This window comes from Camelus ferus, chromosome 19, assembly GCF_009834535.1.
Source record: "Camelus ferus isolate YT-003-E chromosome 19, BCGSAC_Cfer_1.0, whole genome shotgun sequence".
Lineage (NCBI taxonomy): Eukaryota > Metazoa > Chordata > Mammalia > Artiodactyla > Camelidae > Camelus > Camelus ferus.
Genome location: NC_045714.1, coordinates 6672369 through 6689404, shown reverse-complemented (window position 1 = coordinate 6689404; position 17036 = coordinate 6672369). Strand labels below are relative to the sequence as shown.

Below are 17036 nucleotides of genomic sequence, written 5' to 3'. Positions count from 1 at the left end.
TGAGAAAGAGTCAACAGGCAGGCTGAGGGCTTTCCTCCTTAGCTTCTGCTCCGTTTGTAGTGACGCAAGATGCAGAGATACCCCGGGGGTGAAGATTCCGCTGTAGAGAGCGATCTGGGTCCAGGCTGCTGGTTTTCACCATCTGGGGGCCCCAGGAGGGGATACTTCCTTCCCTGTCTGAGCCTCAGTCTGCTGGTTGGTAGAATGGGAGAATAGCGCTGGTTCCCTCAAATGCTGCTTGTGAGGACTCAAAGGGGCAGGAGCATTTAAAAAGTGCCTGGCTGCCGTCTTGGTAAATGTTCCGTAAGTGCACCGTCCATCATTGCTGATAAAGACATGGCACTCACACCTCGGAGGCAGGGCAGGGTGGTGTTGTGAACATGGCATGGCGTGGACATGATCCCCCTGCTGCTACTTAATGACTGGGACCCGACCCTCAGCCACTCCCCTGGGCCCTCTGATTCTCAGCTCTGCCTGACACCGCAGGTTGTTAGAGCAGTTACGTGGAACCTTGCAGAAAAGGCACTTGGCATGCAGTGAAGGGCGACAGGTGTATGATTATTTGAAATAACAGTGAAACATGGAGGCTGTGTTTCTTGTCTCTCCCCAATTTCCTGGCTTTTCTCTCTGGTCTGTGTGACCCGCAGGTGATGGAGGCAATGATGTCAGTATGATCCAGGAATCAGACTGCGGCGTGGGTGTCGAGGGAAAGGTAAGCACACGGTAAGGGGGGAGGGTGCTGGTTTCTGCCCGGTGGTCGACCTTAAGATGTCAGCTGCTCTGCTCCACCCATTGGAGTTTCTTTTTCCCTCCAAGAGACTACTTAAATACTTCTGGAAATTCTAGTTTAGAATTATTAAGCATAAGGAACCATGTACCATAATTACCTTGTGTTACTACCTAGAATACTGAAAGGTCACTGCCTGGAAGTCAGAGATCTGCATCACTGTCTCTTACAGACAGACGCTGAGGCCTTGCTTTCCGAAACCTAATTTTTTAAAGAAAGTGTTTTGCTATATTCTTAGGGGACAGGGAGTGTATTTCAAACCTTTCCCTGGTAGCATTGTCAGTAAAAGCTTCGGTTATCGCGCCGTGTGATGATCTTTTGGGGATTATGGAAGAACATGGCATGGTTTGCCCTCACTAAAAGGCTGTGACAGCTGCAGTTTGTTTGAGTTTGTTTGTTATAATATAACAGCTTTTCTCTTTCCTTCCCTGTCAACTGTGTGCCTGCGTCTTACAGTTTGCCCTGCCCTCTCTTGTTTGTAATCTCCAGGTGACTATAGGAAAGAAGGTTGGTCACCGGGTTTGTTAGAACTGTGTGCACAGTAAGAGCACAGAGGCCCGGAGTGAGGGCCAGAGATGCTCCCCTGTACATTTTGTTTGGTATATTCATGAATTTGGCTAATGCCCCCAATTGTTTTTCTTTTCTACCCTCTCTGCTTTCCTGTTTTTTTCTCGTCCGATTGACAGTTATTTGAAGTTGCAGAGTTAAATGATGCTTGAAATGAGATGTTATGTCTGAAATCTGTGTAGATTCCTTTAGTGCAGGTTTTAAGAAGCACAGTTGATTTTAACAGATTGAATTCTTTACATGTTGCTTTATAAAACTAAATCATTTTCCTTTCTGTTAAAAATTATATTCTGATTATTTTGGTTTTTGGAGTAGAAAAGTAAAAAGTGCTCACTGTAAAAATGGAAACAGTTTAGAAATTGGTTAAGTGCATCCTTTCTTTGAGACGACTGCATCGAACTAGTGCCCTGGGTTATTCTTCCAGAATTTCTCTCTATGTGTATGCTACCAGTTATGGGTGTGTACATAATATTATAGACACACACATAAATATATACATGCACCCACACATCTTGTTCATGTTTATATATTATTTTCATGTGTAATTTAAAATTGTAATACACGTTCTTAATGCACCTTGGTTAAATCTGTTGTATTTTAAATTTCCTTGTACATCAGAACTATAGAGCCATCATTTTGTACGTTCCCTCCAACTTTTTATTTTGAAAAATGTAGCTCCTTCAGAAAAGTTGAAAAAGAACAGTGAGCACCTGTCTCCTCTTTGCTTTAATTTACCACTGTTAACATTTGCCACATCCTCCCCCTCTGTCTCCCTGTTTCCCTCTGTCTCCCTCTGTCTCCCTCTCTCTCTCTCTCTCTCTCTGTGAGTCAGTTGAAAGTACTTACAGATATAACATTATCCCTCAGTGCTTTGGCATGGGTCTCTTAAAAACAAGAACATTCTCCTATGTAAGCAAAATAACTGCCTCACCCCAAATGTAACGTTGATACGATATTATTATATAATATTCAGTCTTATTTCCCCACTTGTCCTCAAAATGTTTAAACAGAGATCTCCAGGAACCAATGAAGGACCACACATTGCATTTATTAGCGGTTTTTCATGGCTGTTTATTCTTCTTTCATGGAGAACACTTTTCTCCATCTTCCTGGTGGGGAGGGGGCGTGTTTTGAGACATCGGTATTTTTGAAGCATTCAGGACAGTGGTAGATCGTCCCATGACGGGTCAGATGGATTTGATTCTGGTTCTGTGTTTTTGTTGTGAAGAGCACCTTAGGAGAGTTTGTGTCTTCCTGTTGCAGAAGGTCCATGGCATCCGACACATACCTTTTAGAATTAGAGAATGCTGTGATATGGCTGCTCTGTGAATTGTTTCCAGTTCTGTGAACGTGCAGAGCTGTATGTTGGGGGCTGTTTAAATTGGTATTATTAGTAGCGTCAGTCCTCTCCCCGCCCAGGTTTAACTCTTAAGGGAGCTGACTGTTACATTCCTACCTTTGAATGATTCTTTGCTTCTGATACACATTAGGGGTTGAGCCTAATGCCCGAGGCTTCCTACTAGATCCATTTGACCTCCCAGTTAAAACTATCTGTGATTCAGAATGTTTTTTATTTACATAAATTCCTCTTTTTAAATCAAATTTAGACTCAGACCACCAACCATGTATAGTTGGAAACCAAAGAGTCTCTTTATTGAAGTTCTTCAAAGATCTCCTTATAGTGTCTGGCTTTTTCAATTAAAAAAAAATGCATTTGTCTTGACCTCCGGTGCTCCTGACGGTGCCTGATTTAATCGGATTTTAGGAAGGAAAACAGGCTTCGCTGGCCGCAGACTTCTCCATCACTCAGTTCAAGCACCTTGGCCGGTTGCTCATGGTGCACGGCCGGAACAGCTACAAGCGCTCAGCCGCCCTCAGCCAGTTTGTGATCCACAGGAGCCTCTGCATCAGCACCATGCAGGTGGGTGGGCGGGGGCGCGTGTCTCCCCCCGGCAGGTGGGCGGGCAGCCGTGCACAGGTGTACGGGTGTATGTGGCTATGTGGTTGTCACGGTGGTGCGGGAGAGTGAGACTCCGCTTTGGAGCTGTTTCCCTCACCTGGCCAGTTTAAAACCTCCCCCACCCCACCTGGCCACATTCTTGGTGACAGAGCTCGGAGTGCCCCAGAGCCCTCCTGTTTAGGTGGCGAAGGCCATTCTTGCTGTGTGGAGCAGGTGGGAGCATTGCTGGTGGTGCCTGGCCGGGACTTGGCAGTAAGTGGGTGGGGGTGTAAATGGTGGGGCTCTGATAGCTGGGGGGCAGTTCTCGTTGGGTTGCCAGAGGGAATGATGCAGAGTTAAATGCCGCTGAATACACTGGCCCTGAATTTTCCACATGAAGAAGCAAAAGTTGGCAGAGAACAGCCACCAAAGGGTAACTTACTTTTCTTGAGTGCTTCCTGTGCCCTGCAGTCCTCACAGCAGCAGCAGCCTGTGCCCATTCTGCAGATGGGGAGGCTGCGGCTCACGGAGGGTGAGGAATTTGTGCAGCAGCCCTCAGGGGTTTAGTCTGCCCAGGGGTGGGTACCCCGGTATCTGTACTCTTAATCAAGGCCTCGCCGTCTCCACTCCATCCAGAGGAGCCGGAGCTGCCACCACATGTGGGGAGCACCCAGGTGGGATCAGCCTGGCCCCTGGCATCACAGTTATGCCTCCGGTGCATGCTCGGCTAGGCGTCCAGCTTCGTTATCCCAGTTGTCAGCCCTCCCAGGGAGTGACATCTTGCTTTCTCACAAAAGGATTCTAGAATATATAAGGTATTTCCCCTCCTTCTCTCTAACCAGCTCCTTTGAAATCTGTCCTCAGGCTGTAGTGGTTAAGCGTGTAGGAGGAAGGAGGCCAAAGGGAGGGAAAGAAAACATTTTGGGTGTTGAAAATCTATTGGCTGATTTTCCTTCTTGGGTGTGGAGGGGACGAGTACCTCCAGTGAAGTGGTGGGGACATCAGGATGCTACGTCCTGGAACCGTGTCTCTCTCTGACACCACCAAGTGCGATCTTGAGCCAGTCCCATTCGCACTCTGGGCCTCAGACTTTTCACCTGAAGAACAGGGACCAGATCTCTCCATCGCTGTGTTCAGGCATCTTGGCCCTTGCCCCTCAGACAGGGCTACTTTGAAAAGCAGAGAGTGTTGTTCTAAGGCATCAGATGCTGAAGGCATCCTTACCATTGTTGATAAAAATGAAGTTGGTTAATGCGTAAACATAGGTGATGTTTTAATTTGTGGAAAGGTGTTTAATCGTACACGAAAGACATCCCACTGTTCAAAGTGACTCGAGTGGTGCTCATTAACGTACCGCTGGCCTTGCCCCTGCCCTTGGGGACTTTAGAAGTTTTCAGTATCTACTGTGCTTATGAGTGAAGGAGCCTCAAAGTGATTTTCTTCAACACGATCTAGATCTAAACTCTTAACAGCTGCTACGGCTCATCCGACCATGTCTGTACTTTTTAGTTTATGTTAGCTCATCAACTAACCTGGATAACGTCACGGTTTTAATCACCGGGAGATTAATCAGCTCGTCCACTGGGCAAACACGCAAAAGCTGGCCTGGAGGAGCTGCCTTCTGTAATGTCCGTATGTTACCATGAACATCAATTCAGACAAAAATTCTGGGATGAGGAATTGTTCTTTGTGCTACAGGAAAAAAAAACGCCCTTCCCCCGTCCACTGTGCTGAACGTGGCTGGCTGAGAGTAAGTCCCGTCAGAGCTGCACCTTGACAGCGGCCCCTTGGGCAGATAAAGACATGGCACTTTTATTTTCCACAGTGCTCCTTCCAAGATGAAGGCTTTCTGGTCAGTCTGACCCTTTTAGAGAAAGAGGCTCCTGATGTTGATTTGTAAAACTGAACACCAGATTCTTGACATTTTTACCACCATCCTTCCTGTGCAGCAGCCCAGCCTGGGTGAGAAATCATTCGAAAAGCAGCGTTCACCTTTTAATTCTGAAATCACGACCATGGTGCAACCAGGGTGCAACCAGGGCTGCCCGTGACCGTGGCCCTGGCTGTCACCTGTGCTCTGAGCTCTGTGCCAAGCGAACGCCCGCGGCAGGTGATGGGGGAGCGGTCCCCGTTTGCACGCTCTTTGCGATCACTAGGCTGGGGCAGCCTTTCCACGTTCAGTTTCTGTAAAGCCTTCAGGCAGCAGTTGTCTCTGGCCTCCCTTGGGTCTTACACTAGTAGGAATTAGTTTTGCGGTCACTTTGCTTCTGTCGGCCGGTAGATGTTCAGAGAAGAAAGTAACAGAGCATCAAGTCTGATTTTATCTCCTCTGCCTGTGTTTCACTGCCAGTAGCGAATGTTTTCCAAATTGGGAAGCAGACATTTCAGTAGGGATTTGTGAATATCTCTGTTGCTTTTGTCTAATTGCAAAAGTAGCAGGCTATGGGCTCTTTGTAAAAATGTCCAAGAATAGTAAAGCATGTAATGTAAGGACTGAAGCCTTCTCGCTGGTCCCACCCTCCAGGGCAACGGGTACACATCCTCGTGGTAGAGGATATTTTTCCTTATCTGTTTCCATGGCAACTTGTTTATCGGCGGCACACCTGGACAGGCCGTGATTCTGAGCTGTCGGGAGTGTGGGCCCCTGAAGACAGAACTGGGCTTGAGTCCCGCAGCGCCACTTATCTGCTCCGTTTCCCTGTCTGTAAAATGTAGGGGATGTTAGGCCTTGATTTCATGGGTTGTTCCGGAGTCACTAAGATCAGATACAAAGTAGTCCCAGGTCCAGCTCATTAACTTAGTTAAGTGTTGACAGACGGCCTGAGAGTGGACCCTAGAGCTGAACTCCCTGTGTGGGACTCCTGGTTCTGTCAGTGATGGGCTGTGTCGTCTTGGGCAAGTCACTTAACCTGTCTGTGCCTCACTTTCCTTACCTGTAAAATGGGGATGATGATGACAGTCCCTCCTTCATCAGGTTGCTGTAGGAACTGAATGAGCTCGTAGACTTGAAGCGCTGTAACAGTCCAGGTATAAAATAAGTGCTGGGTAAGCGTTGGCTGCAGTTTTTACTGTGCACACATAAGAGCTTCAGTCTTGACTTTTGGTAATGTCCTCCTTTCTCCTTGGTACAGGCCGTCTTCTCCTCCGTGTTTTACTTTGCCTCCGTTCCGCTCTACCAAGGATTCCTCATCATTGGGTAAGGAAGTCCGGGCAAGGTATTGATTTTTCATGAAACCTCCCTAAAATGCCACAGAAGAAAGAAGGAATATTGTGTAAAGATCCTTCGGTCCCCAAGTCACTGGTCAAGGCAGATCTGGCAATGTGGTTTAGAACCTTCATGAATTAATACATTTTTGAACTGGTAAGCCTGTAGGTAGAATCTGATATGTTTGTGGTCCATTTGAACCTGATGATGGAAAAATGCTTTCCTACGGGAGTCTCGGGTTGTCAGCTGATTGGCAAGCCGGGGAAGATTGACGCTTCACAGACTCAGTAGGGTCTTGGACAAAGTGGAAGGGGGATCTGGAAAGTGCCCCCCTGCTGGAGCATCCTGCCGTTGGGTCTCCAAGGCGGGCCAGAGCCTGGTTCTCCGGGGTTACACCTGGTAGAGCTTGGCCAGTGTGTGCCCCTGACCTGGTGACACAGGCTGTCCCTGGGACATCTGCTGCCATCACACCCACCCCCAATCCTGACTAGTCTTTGAGTTACCCAGGTGGGTGGTGTTTGGTTCCCACCTGCCCTAGGCAGGGCTGCTGGCAGGGCCCTCCTGGTGATGAAGGCAGGAAGCCCAGAGAGGCCGACGGATCCCCAGGGAGTCTTACAAAGTATGCCTTCCATCTTCTTGTGTTTCACCAGTTCAACCTGGGAGTAGGCACTCGAATTTTGCCTGCTTCTTATTGGGAGAATGGACTGTCCTGTGTCAGGTCCTGAAAGAGTGACAGCACCTGCCAGAACAGAGCTGGGGGCTCCCTGAGCCATGCTCTGCGTGGCCTCCCATGACCTGATCTCCTCTTCCCTCTTGGTTTTCGCCTTCCCTCTTTCCCCCCACCCACCCAGCTCCAGCCACGCTGGCCACCTTGCTGTTCTTCAATGGGACAGACACGCTTCTGCCTCAGGGCCTTTGCACTCGCTGCTCTGTCTGCCTGGGGTGCTCTTCCCTCCACTGCTGGTGTGGCTGCCCCTCACCTCTTGTGGGTGTTTTTTCAGATGCCACGTCTCTTGTCTGCCCTTTCCAAAATGACACCCCCCACCCCACGTCTCATTGCCTCCTCCCCATTAGGTTTTCCTCCTCCGCACTTAACGTCCGACACACAGCACGGTTTACTGAACTTGTTCGTTGACTCACTGACTAGCACGAAAGCCTCTGCTTCTCATCTGGAATCTCCCTGCTTCAGACTGGCCCTGGCACACGCCGGCCACTCAACTGAATGAATGGAAATTGGGCTCCAGAGGCTGGGGGAGCACATGGCTCGCTGCCTGGTGCTTCACCTGTGGTGATTTTTCCCTCCCAGGTATTCCACCATCTACACCATGTTCCCTGTGTTTTCTCTGGTCCTGGACAAAGACGTCAAGTCGGAAGTCGCCATGCTGTATCCTGAGCTCTACAAGGACCTCCTTAAGGTGCCCGGGCCCCTCCCCCTTCCTCCCCCCACCCCCATTTCCTCCTTTCTTCCCTCCCTCCCAATTTCTTTTTTTTTAAATTATTATTTTAAAATGGAGTTCCCAGGGATTGAACCCAGGACCTCATGTGGGCTAAGCACGCCCTCTACCACTGAGCTCAGCCCACCGTACAAGCTCACTTAGCTTGCTCTGTGACTCGCTGACTAGCTCGAAAGCCCTCTGAGGGCGGGTGTTCCTGTCTGTTCCTCATCTGGGTTCTCCGTGCTGCTTCTGATGCATTTCGCACAGACCCTCCACATCTGATGTGAGCACACTTGAAGTGGTGGTTTTCTTACTTTCGAGGAAGGTCTGGGAGTTTATATTTTATCTGAAAGTAATATACGCACAGATAAAGAATGTTAAACCGTGCTGTAACATGGCAACCGAAAGCAAAGCAGCCAACGACTTTTTTTAAAAGCCTCTGATTGCTTTCAGAGTTTCAGTTGCGTTTTGTAGCTGCAACTTGCGTCTGTTCCTAGAGGCGTTCTTGTGTACACTTTTTGAAAAGTGTGTGTGTGTGTGTATAATTTCATTTATTTGTCCTCAAGGGGTTTTTAATAAAGAGCAGATTTGTTTCCATCTGATGTCAATTCTCTTTAAAAAAAAAACATAATATCTCTAATGTATTTAGACGTGTGTAAGCCACTTTTTCGATGAGCACAGGCGGTTGCCTTGTCTGGTCGGGCAAGTCGCCGGAGGCCATTGGCGCCACGCGGTGACCTGCTGTCTCCCTCTCTCTCACGCAGGGACGACCGTTGTCCTACAAGACATTCCTGATATGGGTTTTGATCAGCATCTATCAAGGTAAGGGAGGGTGGAACCACCTGCTGTCTTGTGCACTGTCCTATTGTCTGTAGAGCACAGAGGGAAGCAGCGGAATCCTAAAATAGCAGTAGGGGGTGTGACATTGTGCCCTGAGGGACCACCCCGCAGCGTGTTCTAAGGACCTAAACATTCGGCACCAAGTCGCATACGTGAGGTGGTGCTGTCAGCTTAATGGAGACAAAGTCAGAGAAAAAGATGACAAATACTAATCAGAGCCTGATGGGGTGTTGGAGTCAGTGTAACAAAAAGTAGTTGCTTTCTGGAACATTCTGATCCTTTTTCTGAGGTCAAATTGTAGTGTTTAAAAAACATATTTACATCCATGGCTTCCAGAGAGCGTCTCCCAGACTGTAGAGGCTTTATAAGACTACTTACTGGAATATGAGAAGGAAATATCAAAACCTCTGTTTGTGTTTGTTTTTTCCTTACTCCTTTTAGAATTTCTATTTTTATGGATGTTTTATGATGTACCTACTTATATTGGTACAGCCGTCCTACTGTCTCTCTGTGTGTCTGCACAGGGACACACAGATAATTTACAAATACACATTGTATGTTAGGGATTAATCCTTAATGTGTTTTGCTGATAGATGGTGCAGTCAGAAAGCGTAGAGACCATTCAGTTTGCTGGCAGGAGGCTAAATTGTCATTAAAACCAGTTGAGGGGGTCTTATTGAGAAATGTAACAAAGTGACATGTGTGTATCTGGTTAAAGAAAGCAAATCCTGCAGAACAGTTCGTTCTAACAGGCAGTGCTCCAGCCCCGGTGCTGTTATAACAGGCAGTCACTTGAGGAATTTCAGGGTTTAGGGTCTGTTGCCCCTGATTTTTAGTAATATTCTCATGCTGCTATGTTTTTGGTCAACATGAGACATTATCCGTTCAGTTCCTGCCATCCTGAATAAAACTTAGCTGCACTTTTCTCCTCAGTATCAGTGCAAATTCTTTGAGTGTCTTGCTTGGCTGCCTCTACCACTGCATCGGGGGGATGGGGAGGAGTAGGGGTTGTAAAGCAGGTAACGTAAAGTTAACCATCGTAACTTGTGTGCAGGTCACTAGTGTTCAGTGTACTTACGTTCTTGTGAAACAAGATCTCCAAGACTGTTCGATCTTGCAATACTGAAACTGTATATCCATTCAACAACAGACTCCTTTTTCCTTCCTGCCCCTGGCGATCATCATTCTACTTTCTGTCTCTATGAATTTGACTGTTTTGGTCCCTCGTATAAGTGGGATCTTAAGGTGCTTGTTCCCTTGTGGCTGCCTACATCTGTCATTTTATTTGTATTGTCTTTTTAACGGAGGGACTGGGGATTGAACCCAGGACCTCGTGCATGCTAAGTGTGCACTTTACCACTGAGCCCTACCCTCCCTGCTACATCTGTCATTTTAAATAATACATTAAAGCGTCTATTTTTTTTTCCACCCAGTTCAGATGGTTTCTCTCTCCCTCTGCCTCTCTTGCTTTTTTCCCTCTCTCTCTCTCTCCCCCGTCTTCTCTCTCCCTCTCTCTGTCCAGTTACAGACTGGATTGTGTAATGTCAAAAGGGAACATGGCAAAACTAGAATGTGATGCCGTTCTTTAAAATCTCCGCAAAATACCGCTCGTTACCCTCCTTTAATGCGTGGTACCTTTCATGTCTAAATGGAAAAAAAAAAAGGAGTCGAATTGAGTGAGCAGAGTGAGGCTTCCATGGGGAAGGAGTGGGAGGCGTTGCTCCCAGCAGAGGGGGCAGGTGGGTGCCAGCAGCCCCCCACCGGCCTCTGCTCTGCTTCCCAGGGAGCACCATCATGTACGGGGCGCTGCTGCTGTTTGAGTCAGAGTTCGTGCACATCGTGGCGATTTCCTTCACGTCGCTCATCCTCACGGAGCTGCTGATGGTGGCCCTGACCATCCAGACCTGGCACTGGCTTATGACCGTGGCCGAGCTGCTCAGCCTGGCCTGCTACATCGCCTCCCTGGTGTTCTTACATGAATTTATTGGTAAGACACCCCCCCTCAACCCCCACATTTAAAGCCTGCCAGTCAGGTCCAGGGGTCTCACCAGCTTGTGAAGGAAGGCAGCCTGACCTGGGCTCTTTGTCCAGCAGCTGTCCCCTTGCACTCAGCTGCCCCCTGTTTCTTACTGGCATCCCCTGGGACAAGCGGCAGTTGAGACATCAGCCTCTTGGAACTGAAGCCATCGGGCATGATACCAATATAGAGTGTTTTCCTTTAAAACCACTCTGTGCCTGCTGGCTTAGAAGGGGATTAGTTCTGCAAGGACCTAGTGGCTTTCTCCAGGGAGGTGGCCACTGTGCTGGGCTCTGTGGAGTTAGGGAGACGGTGAGTGTCCTGGTCTTGCTCGAGCGTAAGTGCTCGTCCAGCAGGAGACTTTGTTAGCTTGAGAAACTGCCTTATCAGGAAAGCATCTTTGATCATGCCTCTTGTTTATGAGCAAATGCTCCTTAGGAAGGTTTTAATTTAAAAATTTTTAATTATTACTATTTTTTAATTTTTGGAGTGGGAGATAATTAGATTTGTATATTTATTTTTCAGTGGCAGGGAGGGTAAGGCTCAGTGGTAGAGCACGCACTAGGGGTTGAACCCAGGACCTCATGCATGCCAAGTGGGTACTCAACCACTGAGCTATACCCGTCCCCCTGAGAAGGTTTTGATAAAGGAGAAAAGGAGCATTCCCATGAAAAGTGAAGTCTTAGAACAGTATCACACTTGTTTGAAAAGTCTCTCCAAGTGGGTTTTGTGAGCACCTACTGTGTGCTCAGTGGCTTGAGACCTGGGAGTCACAGAGGCTTAGAAGACACGAGATCTGTCCTCAGGAAGCTTCAGTCTGCCGCCCTAGACGTGGACCAGCCACAGGACTGGGCGAGCAGCACGTGGGTGGGGCCCTGGGCCCGGCACTGAGTAGGTATTCACTCGGTGCCCGCTGCATCGCCCCCAGTCTGTGCTCCAGAGGTGGGAAAGGTGTCTGCCGGGGCATCCGCTGCCGGTCCTGTTGAAGATCACTAGCTGTCACTCCTGTTTTGAAAAAAACCTTCTAACTGCGGGGTTGACTGTCCTGCAGCTGGAAGGGGAGCGTAACAAACTCCCCCCACCTCCCTGCCACTGAAGTTATGCCTTTCCTGACACGGGGTTCCCACCCGTTTTGCAGCACCCTCGGGCTGGCTCTGGCTTTCGTGACCGTCACTGAGGTGAAGGGGAAAAGATGCTGGGAGGCAGAAACGTGTGTTTGAGCGTCCCTTTCTGCTGGATTTAGAGAGAAACACTCCAGCTGTCAGATTCCAAATCAAAAACACCTGAAGGGATTTTTTTTCTCCTGTAGTTTTCTTTTCCAAGTTGCTGAAAATAGCATTTCGCAGAAGGTCAGGAAGCTCCAGAGCAGGTCAGAGGGAGGAGGAGCGAGGCAGGAAGGTCAGGCATTATCGGTGCATCCCTCTGGGAGTGAGCGCAGGAGAGGGGCTGGGACCCACGCTCACCTGCGGTCTCCTGCTGGCGACGCCGGGCAGGCCCCCTCCCACTCACCACCGTGCTCTGGTTTGCTTGCAGACGTGTACTTCATCGCCACTCTGTCCTTCTTGTGGAAAGTGTCCGTCATCACTCTGGTCAGCTGTCTGCCCCTCTACGTCCTCAAGTACCTGCGAAGACGGTTCTCCCCTCCCAGCTACTCCAAGCTCACGTCCTAGGCTGTGCGCTCTGGGGGAGGACCCCGTCTCCGCGCCTTCCCGGTGGACGGAGGTCAAGTCGGGTTGATAGTCACCGCCACCTGTGGATTTTGCAGGAATTGCGACCATGTGCAGTTCTGATGTGAAGAGGCCCTGGGCTTCCACGGAGCCCCGACCCTGAGTCAAGGGGAGGGAGGCTCCCGGGAGGGGCCCTCGCGGCCCGTCTGAACCCCCGGTGATTGGCCTTTGAGTGAATGTGACTACGTTACAGCCGGTGACTCCCTGAGGGGATTTCTACGTGGGTCACTGTGCAGGCTTCCTTATGACTTGAATTTTGCTGTCATGTGATAAAAGTTTCTGTCCGGTTGAAGATTGTAGCGGGTTTTTGTTTTGTTCTAAACAATCCTAATGTGTGTGCACTTTTTACGTCTGTCTGCTCTTAAAAAACAGGTCTGAGAGAAAGATAAAGCTCTTAGTATTTGCGGGAAAAGACAGTGACATTTGGTAAAAAGTTAACCAGACAGTAATCTCAGCTCAGAACTGCTAAATAGGCCCTCTGAGGTGGTCCTGCTTATTGAAGCTGGACGGGGTTCCTGGGGTTACAAAGGCAAACAAGAAGAGAGGGGGAGGGACCCTGAATAAACGGGAGGGAGAGCCGAAGATCCAGCACGTTAGCCTCCCTCTGATTCAGCGTCTGCAGCCCGGGGGTTAATGTCACCTGCCACCTCGTAAAAGAATTTCAAAGGTGTTCTCTCGCTTTGTTTGGACCCGGTTACAAGCATAAAGCCTGTGGCTATCTGAGGACACCCTCATACATTTTCAGCAGAGTTGTTTTAGCAGGAAACGTGCCACTGAACAGCCCTAAACGTGTCGGCACTGTGATAAGAGACCCAACTAATTCGTCAGACAACACAGCACATGTGGCTCAGATCCTCTGAGTCCGCGGTGGAAAGGTCAGGGGCTGGGGCTCTTTCCTTCCACGGAAATCTGTTTCCTGTTAGGAGGAATTACTGAGGACGGAGTGACAAAGGCAGAGGCATCTTAACGTGTTGCCACTCGTCAGTGGCGGCTTCAAGCAAGGGGCCCAGTGGGAGGAGGCGAGGCTGCAGCTCCGGGGGCTGGGCTCCGTGCGGCTGCCTGCACGTCTCCCGGGGAGCTGGCCGACTCCTCTCCGCACCAGGCTGGGGCCCACGTGTGTGCGGTTCTTACAAAGCTGGGGCTTCTGGCTGCAGAGGCAGGAGAGGATCTGCAAGCACCGGGCATGGCAGGGCAAGGCGTTCTTGGGTTTCGAGTCTCTCCTGGCAGAAGCCACAGATACTGTAAGGGTTAAGCTGGTAGAACTCTAGGAGCTGAGTGTGTTTGATGTCTTGGGTTTGTGATTCATTCTTTATGAGTACACGCCCTCCAGCCCTCCAGCCCTCCAGCCAGCTACTTCTTCATGTGCTTAGTTCAGGGATGGAAGTTACGGCCCCTCTCCCCGGGGAAGGCTGCTCTTGGAGAGCTGGGGACACGAGGAACAGATGGTCCTGGACTTCAGAGTGCTTAATATGCCTGTGTGTTTCTGTTGCCCTTTTAAAACTTTAGAGTGGCAGTAAATTGGCTATGACATCACTTCTATTTTTGTTTTAAGATGCTGCAGTTTTGCAGTATTTTTCCCCTTCTGTTCCAGCCATTTCTGCCATACAGGAAGCGTCTGCAGAAAATACATGTTGCATTGAGTGAATGGTTATTTAGGAAGAGGATCTTTGTCCAGAGCTTTCAGAAAGGGTGAGTCTGACGTCTCCGCTGGGTGATTTCAGAGGTAGAGCAGGTGGGAGAAAGTTGTGCTCAACATTTCTGCTTGGAAGTCAGCCTGAAAGTCTAAAAGTAGTTCTGCTCTTGAGTTCTCAAACTCTGAACCTAACCTTGTTGACAGACAGGTGATGGCTCCTGCAGGTAGGTCTCATGGAACCCTTGTTAGGAGATTTTTAGATGTTTCCAGCAGATACAGGGAGTGAAGATGGTCTCTTTGGTCTTTTCCCTAATTCCCAGTTTTGATCGAGGTGCTTGAATTGACGTTGAAAGTCAACACCCAAAGTCCTGCTTGACGTCTTGGAGGGAGAAGGCATCTCAGGGGCAGAAGGAGCCGTGCCTGGAAGCCACAGGTACCTGCTTGTGCCATCAGCAGACCGCCTTGTTCTGTCGTCTCGACCACACCGTGGTGGAGCACTCAAAGGTGCAAAGGGCCAAACGCAAGTGGAGGCCGCGGCCTCGTTGGAGAGCCACCCTGCCCGCGGGCAGCCTGCTCCCACCCCCCACTGGGGTTCCGGGGTGTCTGGAAGTGACACACGTGCTTCTCAAACTCCGGGGACCCACGGGGCGTGAGCCTCGCGTCGGCTGAGCACACGGTCCTTTGCTGCACACACCAGCCCGTGAACCCTGCGGGGACCCAGCAGGCGCGGGCGCTCACTGCGTTAGCCGAGCCGTGGGGAGAAGATGAACAAAAACCCGAGCTGTTGTACAGAAAAGTCCTGAGTTCACAAACCTCGGCCACGAGGACTCCGTTCACCCACCTGCAAGGAACGCAGGAAATACCATTGACACCTTGGCGCTCCGCTCGCCTTGGAACTCCTTGGAGCCGAGTCTCCGGCAGCCAGTTTGACCGGAGGCAGAGGCCCCCCTACACACAGTCAGTGCTGCTTAAATACTTCTCGTCCAAGTGAAAAGTACAGCCTCCCCCCCCCCCCACGACAGCACTGGGTATTTCTGTCCAAGTAACTCCCTTTGATTATTTTTATTATGTTTTGGGGTGATGGTGGTGTGGGCGTGGGCAAGAATGGGATCTGTTTGGTTTCTCTTTCTCCCCTCCTTGCCTTCCTCCCTTTCTCGAGGAAAATGACCAGACAGGCTTCCCCATCCTGAGTGATTTCTCCTGCCTGCCCGCTTTGATTCTAATTTTGAGAGCATGTGTGCGCTCAGAGAGCCAGGCTGCGCGGACTCGGGCCGCGAGGGGCACGGGACTGCCCGCAGCCACGGAGGGCATCCCGGGAGCGCCTGGACGCGGGGCAGCCCATCTGTTTACAGCCACCTGGAGCTGGGAGGCCCAGAGCTGGGGTTCCTCCCACTGTTAGCTCTGTTCTATCCAGATCCCAGACTCTCTTGCCTGAGGTGAAACCCCCTTTTTTGTAGCAGTGATCTTAAATACCAACGTCTGCTTACCCTGTTCCTCTGTATGTTTTCTGCTGAAAATTTAGGTTCTACTGACGATGATTTTGAATGTATTTTGGCTTTTGTGCACATTGGAAGTTGACATGATCATGCCTGCTTTTCTTCCTCCAGCCTTTTGCTTTTAGACTGTTTTTGTTTTGACTGGGGTGGGGGTGGGAACGCCCTCTCGCCTTTACGGGGCAGTGTTTTAAACCTCTGCGGAAATTGCATGTGAGACCTATGTGTTGTTCTGCTCCATCCTGTTTAAGGCAAACACCTATCAGCCATTTTTATCTTTGACCTTTTTTGTGTGTCTGAAATGTGTGTATGTGTGAGTGTATGATGTCACCTCAGGTGTTTTGAGGACATCCTTGGTTGTCATTGGGTTAAAATCCTGTCACTCCCGGCTTTGTTTTCCTTAAGAAATACACAAGGAGCTTTGCAAAGACAACAGATTTTATTTCTCCCTTCTTTTAACGTAAAGCTTTTTTTTTTTTTTCCTTGTCATTTATATGTACATCTTAGGAGATATTTCCATTAATTATGTCCATTCCGTCTTGGGGGAAAAAAACATATTTTGCTTTTGGATGGAGCTGAGAAGCACGTGAGCAGCGCAGCTCATGCTTGGACCTGTGCAGCGTCCCCTGTGAACCTGTCTTCTCCGGCGCACTGTGGTTGGAGGCATGGTCCGCTAGTGTCACGGGGCAGTGTCCGTGAATACTGTTTCTGGGGGCAGGTGGGGCGGGGGCGTGGTTCCCCCCCTAAAAAAAAATTGTGGCTAATTTATTATTTCATTGCAGTGGGGCTGACTGCAAACTCCTCTGGGACTCCATGAATTCCTTGTTAGAATTCCTCTTTATCTGTAATCTGCATTGCAAAGATTCACCAGGACAGCGTTTTTTGATTAGAGGGAAGCTCTGGTACAGAGCTTTGATTTAGCAGGAACTCTCGGATAATTTAAATTCTCCATCCTGTGATGACGCACGTGCGATCCTGTGTGATGCTGAGTGGTTCTACTTTCATTGTCCTCCAGCCTGGCCCGTTGCTGTTGCCCAATAAAGCTTGTGTACCTGTGCCTTTGGGGGTCATTTTAATTTGTGCAGAAACATGAATTCTGGTGTCAAAATGAGGGCTTTTTATTGTAACGCTCCTATTTTATGTGTATCTCTTGGTACATAAATGTAAATTGGTTTTTCTCCAATTATTTTAACTTCAGAAAAGAACCCAAACCAAATGCCAAACCCATGCATTATTTATTATTCTGTACTGTTGTCTGTTCCAGGCATGTGAGAATTTCAAAAAGTGATTTATATAAACTAGAAAAAAAGGCAAACATTTTATTTATACACACAGTGCTTGATTGCTTGGCAGGACCCCCCCCCTTTTTTTTATAAGTATGTGATAGAAATT

The 17036-nt window shown here is 49.1% G+C and overlaps 1 protein-coding gene across 1 annotated transcript in view; it reads left to right on the top strand.

Moving 5' to 3' along the window:
* ATP9A (ATPase phospholipid transporting 9A (putative)) overlaps positions 1 to 16077 on the top strand; it is a 121257-nt gene extending 105180 nt beyond the window's left edge. The window contains 7 exon segments of the mRNA XM_032461386.1: positions 648 to 712; positions 3120 to 3275; positions 6425 to 6489; positions 7805 to 7913; positions 8699 to 8756; positions 10558 to 10761; positions 12325 to 16077. Coding sequence (XP_032317277.1) covers positions 648 to 712; positions 3120 to 3275; positions 6425 to 6489; positions 7805 to 7913; positions 8699 to 8756; positions 10558 to 10761; positions 12325 to 12461 — 794 coding nt within the window. The 3' untranslated portion in view covers positions 12462 to 16077.
* Positions 16078 to 17036: the final 959 nt, after the last annotated feature.